A 9,104-nucleotide genomic window follows, 5' to 3' on the forward strand; every position below is an offset into this window, starting at 1 on the left:
ATTAACAGGGAAAAGGGAGCACAAAGAAATACTTTCTTATTCTCATTTAAAATGTCTAGCTTTTATTAAATAATCATCTGAATCTTACAATCAAAGTTTTTATCTGATGTAAAATTTATAGAAATCATACATATACCAACAAGACAGTGTACATCACTGTCACAACAGCGTCTATTTTCATTCAAAGGCTTTATGACTATTCCTATAATACCTGGTGGTCTCTAGTCAAATTGTCTATGGGCAACTGACTGCACTCAGACCAAAGGGGGCTGAATAATTACGCACACCCCACTTTTCAGTTATTTATTTGTAAAAAATGTTTGGAATCATGTATGATTTTCGTTCCACTTCTCACGTGTACACCACTTTGTATTGGTCTTTCAAGTGGAATTCCAATAAAATCGATTCATGTTTGTGGCTGTAATGTGACAAAATGTGGAAAAGTTCAAGGGGTTCGAATACTTTTGCAAGCCACTGTATATGAAAACCTGTGGCTGATGGCGGTGTTCACTGCACCACTTGCTAAACTCTTTTCTTCAGAGAAAGCATTTTTAATTACACAGCCTAAATAGACTGACTTGTTGTTTTTGTGCCAGGGGCGGTCGGAACGAGCCCTGCCCAGAGCAGCCTCCCCCTTGCCGAGTGTGAATGAAGAGGATCCTGTCCTCAACTGAGCTTGACCCTGATGTCCTGGAAAGCATGTACTCCCTAGGGTGCTTCAGAGATCGGGTTAAACTCACACAGGACCTTACAAGTGAGGAGTGAGTAAATACAACACAGAAATGTCCACTTTTACATGGTCATACATAGGGATGGGTATCGAAAACCGGTTCTCCTCTGCCACCCCTCCCCCTGTGTCGCAGGTCACACCGCAAGGTTCGCCGCTGCCCACCCCGCTGGGCATGCCTGTGCACCAACTCCAACACCCTTCCTCCACCACCCCTCCCTCCTCTTCCTCCTCGTCTTCTTCCTCCAGAGCGGACGGAGCCGGAGGGGCCTCGCTGTCGCTGACCCCGCCCTCCAGACCGGGGGGCAGTGGTGGGATGGCCGCCTCGGGCTCTGCTCACTGGAGATCCAGGCTCAACTCATTGAAGAACAACCTTCTGGGCTCTCCGTGCTTCCACAGGCGCAAACTACAAGGTGAATAAGGAGTTTAAAACACACACAATTAATATTGGTATTGGATCGATACTGGAGCGACAAGATCGATACTGGTTTCTATCCTCTGTGTTCAGTATGTAGCCGACTGAATTCTGTTTAATAAATACTTTTTTTTTTTTTGAAAATGAAAAATATGCCTCAAACAGGCCGGATGAAAAACATTGTAACCTTTGTTTGTTGATTTTATTCGTAGCCTACAGCTGACCCAAAGTCGTTTAGAGAAAGACACATTGACATTCCAGGTCTCCAACAAAGTTTGTTTCAAAATTCATGAAAGGCTGAACAGGGTTTTTTTGTTGTCTGAACTTTTTTAATGTTCAAAGTAAAAGTCACAGGGATTTAGTGGTGAAGAAGATTTATCTTGTAAGTCATGACACACTGCCCTCCACTACATAAACTGCACTTATTGGTTGAACGTATCACTGTTGGTATCGGCATCGGTTTTGGCCATGTAAGTACTTGGTATTGGATCAATACCAGAATTTACAATATGTCACACCTCTACTGGGAGGATGTACGATGGCCCTCAAAGGTCAAACGCACTTCAAATTAAAAAACGAAACAAAACACCAGCACATAGAAAAATGCTACAAAAGCACACAAACACACACGAGCGAGTGTTTTTTGGGGAGACGGTAACGTCATGGACCAGCTGCAGAAGTGACAAGCTAATGGCAAACAGCTAATAGCAAACATTTATCTACAGTATTAAATGAATCACATCTTTTTGTCCCTCAAGGTAACTGCCTCAGAGGACTCCTTTACATGCTCTGGTTTCAGTCACGTTATTTCCTGTCCAAAAACACCAACATTTGCTGGTGTTTTCTTAAGCTGCAGTGCATTTGACCTCTCAGGCCACCGTAGAGATGCCTGACTTACATTATCATATTAGAAAGAGAGAACATGTGGAGCTTGTTATATGGTTTTAGACACTGTTAGACTTTGATTTGCAGTTCAGCCTAAAACACTCAGCAGCAACATAGCTGAAAAAGAGTAAATGACAGTAAATCGTCATCTTTCACTAAATAACTAGGTAACTTTTACCAGTTTTACTGTGCTTCACCCAAAAGCCAAAAAAAACTCTGTTACTGTGGGCTGACACATCAAGAATGAAAATACATGTTGCTTAGCTCTCCACTGTGATGTGTGATATTACTGTGTTATCGACTGACTTGGTTGTAGTTGTGCTTTCTCGTCCTTTTTTAGTGAATTTAACCTTTAATCTCTGTGCTGTGTCAGTGCTTATGGATGAGTGAGCCATTATTTTTCTATTTGTACTGTATAAAACGTGTGACTGAAACTAATCTGATTAATTTGCAGGCTGGTGAAGCGGTCCTGGTTTGGTAACTTCATCACGCTGGAGAAAGAGGAGCAGATCTTTGTCTTGATCAGAGACAAGCCGCTCAGCTCTATCAAGGCTGACATCGTCCAAGCTTTTCTCTCCGTGAGTGCAGACAAACTTAGATAAGCTTAGACATACTTGTGCGATTCCCACAGCGGTGTTAAACGCACAAATTTGAGATTCGATCGTCATCACTTAGCATCACTTTTTTCTTTGTCTTCTGCAGATCCCATCCCTCTGCCACCGTGTGGTGTCTCAGAATAGTTTCCGGGCAGAATACAAGTCCTCTGGTGGTCCTTCTGTCTTCCAGAAACCTGTCAAATTCCAAGTATTACTCCGTTCTTATTACCTCCTCAGCTCTAACAGAAGTGTTTTGCATGTTGTCAGTTGTAAGGAATAAGCACTTTTGACGAACGCTTTGAAGTTCTAAAACCTTTTGGTGGAAGTACTCCTTCCTTAAAAGAATTGAGGGTTATAAAAGTTCTTAAAACCCCATTTGTGGATCTTTGTTTAACACTTTTTCAACATAACATAAAACGAAGCTTTGAGGGACGTAAATGTACAGTGATTGGTCTAGATGGTAAATGTAGGGGGTGTCCAAATTCATAGGCTGCATCCTCCTGAGGACCCGGCCTTCACGGTCTACGTGGACTCGGTCCTCCGAAGGCCGGGTAGGCCGTAAGTGAGCGGCTGTGAAATGGGACAGTCTAGTCTTCAGTTTTGCGTCACCGCTGTCTCGATGGAGTTTAATAAACTCAGTCGTCTGCTCCTTGTTATCTAAAATATAACAAACAGGACACTGGCGTAAATCCTCGACCATCTCACACTTCTGTTTAATCAGTTTTCCGTTTGACGTTTATTCAGCTGTGTGAAAACTATAACTTTAATCACAGCCAAACTGATTTACTCAGGAACAAATAAAACACTGAAAAAAGCCAAACAATGACATTTTTAAGTTATCTGAGTGACTTATATATCATGTTTAACCTGAGTAGCGAAAGGGGGTTTGAAAACGATGTGCCGGGAGTTCGCTGTACTCGCCCTGGCTAGCTATCAAGCTGGTGGGTAACAGACGTCTCCGAAACTGTCGGAGCATTATATGCAAATATCTAATGTCTTGATAAATTGAGCAGATATTTGAAGTTTACACAGCCACATTCTTGCCTGAAAATATCTTAAAAGTTTATTTTGTGACCCAGAAGAGTAAGATAAGATAAGATAAGATAAGATAAGATAAGATAAGATAAGAGTAATATTAAAACTAAGTAGCTGCCGCCATTGTTGGAAACTGGAATTGGCTGGGCTGCGCTATGCATTCTGGGATAGGTTGGGCCACAAAGGATACACCCGACCCATCCTTCAAATCTGGGGAAATGAAGGACGCATTTGGAGGAGTCTTCGAATTTGGACAGCCTTTGTCGCGTCACTGTGATGTAATCAGCCTACAAAAGTGGCCTGATGCTATGAATTTGGACACCCCTGTAAACTAAGTAGCGCACAAAATAAGATGTAAAACTAAAATGTAAATGTTAGCAAAGGACAAACAGTTGGCCCTATGAATGAACCAAAACAGGGCAAAATTAACCTATTTTGAAGTCAAGTGAAGGCCTTATGTGATGGACGAAGTAAGATGCGATGTTGACTTATTAAAACGAGTGAAACTAGCTAGCTAGCCAATTTATAGAACGAAGGCCCCAAATGCTGGAGTCAAGGCAGAGAAAATAACAAAAAGCAAGAAACAGATATCCAAAATTTTTTTAAAAAGAAATAAAAAAATCGTCATTTACAAAGAATACACTAGGAGAGGTACACAGATGCTTCATCAAAGGAAATAGGGGAGACGGGAATATGAGTGGAGACAACTGGGGAACAAGCCATAGCTGAAAACAAGTGAAGACAATCAGACCAACAAGAAGTCTAAACCAAGCACTAGAGCAGGGGTGTCGAACTCCAGGCCTCGAGGGCCGGTGTCCTGCAGGTTTTAGATATCACCCTGGGTCAACACACCTGAATCACATGATTAGTTCATTACCAGGCTTCTGGAGAACTTCAAGACATGTTGAGGAGGTAATTTAGCCATTTAAATCAGCTGTGTTGGATCAAGGACACATCTAAAACCTGCAGGACACCGGCCCTCGAGGTCTGGAGTTCGACGCCAGGCCTCGATTCCTCTTTTACGAGTTTTCTCGTAAAAGAGGAATCGACCCAAAACATAATGACTAAACACAGTGACTAGAAACTCACCCTGAGCACCATACAGAGGAACACTGGATAGGCAGGAGTAACAAAGTCAACAGAGAAAAAAAAATACAAAGATTTTACAAAAAGTTGTTTAAAGCGCTTTGAGTGCTCATACAGAGTAGAAAAGCGCTATCTAAGAACCAGTCCATTTACAAAACGGGAACGAATGACAAGGCCAAAGATCAAAGAACTGCATTCACTGAAGCCGCTATGTAAACTAAACAGAAGCTGTCACTCACTGGGAGAATGAACCTATCCAGCATATGGTGGTAATGGTGTTCATTATTCAGGCTTTTATCAAAGAACTGGGAGCTGCAGGGTACTTGAAGAGGTCTTATAATATACTGAAGATCATATAAAGAAAGTCTTTGTCTGCCTGTATTTTAATTGAAAATAATAATTAAAATTAATTTAAAAAAAGTTTTTATAGTCTAATCTTCCATGGAGTACGGCTGAAAGTTGCTCGGTTTATTTTACAAACTCTTTAGCCAAGGTAATCTGGTGTCACTATGTGCAGAATTTGAAAATTTCCAATGACAAAGAAAGTGAGCGTTTTCAAAAATGCAGCAATTACGTGGGCGCTTTGATTTCCAGAGTCCTTTTCCTCCCGTAGGTGGACATCGCTTTTTCTGAGGGAGAGAGGGAGCGAGAGAGGGAACGAGCAGAGAGAGAAGGGAGACGAGAGCTGGGCATTTACAGCGTGACCTTCACTTTAATATCAGGTAGGAGACCAGAGTCCTAACGCTTCCACATGTGAGGAGTTACCAGACAGATGCAAATGAATGCTGCACTGTGTCAGGGGCATACTTGTGTTTCTGCAACCTCACCCATTCAGCAGATTAAAGCAGAACATCTGTGAGTTAAGGTTTGGTTAAACAAGGGGAAAAGGGGGGAAATTAGCCATGTGATACGTCTAAAACAAATTTAATATTCAACCGATGGAGGAAAAATGTCTCATTTTATAGTTTAAGATTTATAGTATTAGATGAGAAGTCAGTGATGAACACATTGGAAAATACACTATTTTTTTGCAGCTGCTTCACAATAAAAGCCCAGCTTGTTTTCCTGGAAGATCTACAGCGTTAGGAGCAAGAAACAGGAAGGCTGACACTAATGAAACTGTATTACTGTCTGTTATATGCATGTGTTATTTCATGTCATTTCTTCAAAATCTGTTTGAATCCACTGTGATGATGGTTGACTGCATTCCTAAAGGTGACAAATACAAGATAGAGAAAATTACTGAAACGATCACAAACACTTAAACTGGGTCTAACAGCACCCGATTTATCAGCTAACAGAGGAAAATACAGTGCTAACTAAAGTCTTTAGATTTTGCTGTGGAAATCAGAAAATGTGTGCAGTGATGTGCAGTTGAGCTTAACAGACGGTATTTGGTAGGACCACCTTTATTCTTCAACATACCTTGAACTCTCTCAGGCAAGTTTTCTCCTTATTTCTTTAAGTAGTCCTCAGGAATAGTTCTCCAAGGTTCTTGAAGGACATTCAAAGCTCTTCTTTGGATGTTGGCTGCCTTTTGTTCTGTCCTCTGTCAAGATGATCCCACACGGCTCTGGGGAGGCCAATCCATGACCGATTGTGTTCCATTGTGCGTTTTTCTATCCAGGTTATGTTTTTACTGGATTGGAAGTGTGTTTAGTATTATTGTCATGCTGAAAAATGAAGCCATTGCTAATCAGACACTTTCCAGATAGTACTGTCACTGTTGTACCTTTCTGCTAACCTTCTCAGTACATGTTGACAAAGACGTGTTAGTACTGACTTTCAGTCCAGTTCCTGTGTATCTCTAAAAGTTGATTCTGTTCACCTGGACGTAGCGTTTTGTGGGAGAAACGTTTCGTCACTCATCCAAGTGACTTCTTCAGTCTCAGCTGACTGCAGGTTTCCCCAATCTTATAAACAGTACATTTGCATAATGACTGAAACCATCCCACTGAAGGAACAAAGGGCTGGGAGGTCAGTTCCTTCATCATTAATATGCAAATTCTCATGACCATTGATCAAAGACCGTTCACAGAGAGTTGGGGAATGGCTGCATTTTAAGATGGTGAAAGATGTACGCTTAGGCCCCCTCCTTGATTCAGAGATGGTCTTTCCCATGAGAGGTCAGTGGTTGTTGATCAATGGTCATGAGAATTTGCATAATTATGATGAAGGAACTGACCTCCCAGCCCATTGTTCCTTCAGTGGGCTGGTTTCAGTCATTTTGCAAATGTACTGTTTATAAGATTGGGGAAACCTGCAGTCAGCTGAGACTGAAGAAGTCACTTGGATGAGTGACGAAACGTTTCTCCCACAAAATACTACGTCCAGATGAACAGAATCAACTTTTGGAGATTCACTTACCTGGATGATTGAGAATGCATCAAGACAGTTCCTGTGTAATTTGGCCAACCTCAGCCTTCCCCCTGTTTCCCTTCCACTGAGATCATTTCTGATGATCAACTGAAGGGCAGTTCAGCTCTCAGGTCCTGTGCCAGGTCTTTGCTGGATTTCTTCCTGTTTCTTAAGGACATGACTTTCACATACTGTTCATCAGCTTTTAGGCCTGCTGCCTCTTCTTTTGTCCTCCACTTGTCACACACATCATGCTGAGATATGCCAAGAATTTACTTAATAGCATAGCCCCTCTAGTGGGCAATGAAGGTATTCCATGTGGGTCTGCATATTAAGAACTTATTGATACTTGGAGGATTTTTCTTTTCTTTTGTTGATTATTGTTTTGGATAAATAAAAAGGGATAAAGGTATTCTAATCTAGGTTTTGGTATTTAGCTTAGATATACTAGGAAAGCCTTACAGGAGAAACGCATCTAATAAAACAAATTCATCCATTTGGTTCTTGCTACCAACACTCCTGTTTTTGACATGTTTTTCATCTTGGACTCATCATATCTCCTCATAGAAAAGAACTGTCAAGCATGTAATGGAGCAGTTTAACAAGTAAATGATCAGAAGATCAAACTGTATTACTGAAAATACAAAGAAATACTTCATATTCTACATGTGTGATGATCAGAGTTTTGATTAAAGGTTTGGGTGGGCCAAATATGACCCAAAAGGAGTTACTGAACCCATAAACTCAACAGGTAAGTGTTCACAAAGGTCGAGTTCAGATAGCTGTTTTTCAATTCCTTCCAAAGGATAGGAAGTCGTTTTCCAACCAGAGATATTGCCATCTGGTGCAGGTTTAAGGTGCTTTCGCATCGGTTTTATTGTTCTGACTCAGAAGCTGTTTCCACTTTTTATGCTGTCTGTGGATAAACCCAGTAGAAATTGGACTTTTAGACTACTGTCCTTTTACCTAAAATACTAACTCATAAGTGACATATTGATTTTTTTCCTCTATTCAGGTCCGAGCCGCAGATTCAAAAGGGTAGTGGAAACCATTCAAACTCAGTTACTGAGTACTCATGATCAGCCTTCTGTGCAGGCATTGGTTGGTGAGTAGCACCAACACACCACCAACAGCACACGGAGTAGTAGCTTGTTAGCTTTACTTTATCTCTCCCTAACTTTACCTCTTGCCGTTTAGATGAGAAGAACGGTCAGCTTTCCCGCCAGCCCAGCACTCTTACACGTCAGAACTCCAGGAGATCTGAAAGCGGATCGGAGCGGGGAGAGGGGGAGCATGCGGCAGATGGGGGGAGCAGTAGCAGAAGCAGCAGCGGAGCCGTCTTACAAAGACGAGGGTCGGGGAAAGACAAGGCCAGACTCTCGCCGTCCAACGGGACACAGGCTCACCCTTGAAAAGAATGTTGTGGAAGAGAAGTGAGGGCCCTATGCCGGGCTCTTTTCTCTTCCTCTCTTTAGTCCTTTCCACATTCTTTCCTTTCCTATTTCCTTACTTCCTGCCTTGCTTCATACTTTTAGTCCTAAGCAATGGGATGGAAAAAGGGAGAAGATTTTCCTTGAAGCTGATCTAGGGATTTAATGAAGATTTCCCCCTGAAATGGCTCGTTTTCTCAGAAATGTATATTTTTGGAGACTACTGGAGCTAATCTCTAATTAGCTCTAAAGGATAGCTTCACCCTGGTGGGACAAGCCTAAAAACAAATGATGTCCAAAAAGCTCCACTTTACTATGAAAATACAAGAAATTTAGTTCACCTGTTCCTATGGATCGAAAGAAAAGCACATGAAGTTCCCACTGACCAATCACATGCAACACATTGTTCAAACTCAACAATCAAGTTCCCACCCGTCAGTCAGAGTGGCTCGTGAAGATGTTGGTCAGTGACGGAGCGCATCAAGGCATTCTCATTCCTCATTTCCTGGCTGTCTCATGAATCGGCAAGTCTTTTCAGCATCACCTGACATGACAGGAAACCATCTCTGCTC

General features: G+C 41.8%; 1 protein-coding gene across 1 annotated transcript; it reads left to right on the plus strand.

Annotated features, from left to right (window-relative positions):
* Positions 1–812: 812 nt before the first annotated feature.
* On the plus strand, positions 813–8,581 carry LOC134625706 (serine/threonine-protein kinase BRSK2-like). The gene is made up of 7 exons (XM_063470959.1): positions 813–1,140; positions 2,401–2,413; positions 2,482–2,605; positions 2,730–2,831; positions 5,358–5,466; positions 8,118–8,197; positions 8,278–8,581. The coding sequence occupies exons 1-7, from the start codon at positions 813–815 to the stop codon at positions 8,512–8,514; spliced, it is 993 nt and encodes a 330-aa protein (XP_063327029.1). The 3' UTR covers positions 8,515–8,581.
* Positions 8,582–9,104: the final 523 nt, after the last annotated feature.

The sequence above is a fragment of the Pelmatolapia mariae genome, linkage group LG4 (genome assembly GCF_036321145.2).
Source record: "Pelmatolapia mariae isolate MD_Pm_ZW linkage group LG4, Pm_UMD_F_2, whole genome shotgun sequence".
Classification (NCBI taxonomy): domain Eukaryota; kingdom Metazoa; phylum Chordata; class Actinopteri; order Cichliformes; family Cichlidae; genus Pelmatolapia; species Pelmatolapia mariae.

What these genes read in the sequence shown, in the direction of transcription:
- LOC134625706 (XM_063470959.1), top strand. Translation starts at nt 813, where the DNA reads ATGGGTATCGAAAACCGGTTCTCCTCTGCCACCCCTCCCCCTGTGTCG. An exon ending in TCGTCCAAGCTTTTCTCTCC is followed by an intron (nt 2,606 to 2,729) that starts GTGAGTGCAGAC and finishes TGTCTTCTGCAG; the next exon opens with ATCCCATCCCTCTGCCACCG. An exon ending in ATGATCAGCCTTCTGTGCAG is followed by an intron (nt 8,198 to 8,277) that starts GCATTGGTTGGT and finishes TTATCTCTCCCT; the next exon opens with AACTTTACCTCTTGCCGTTT.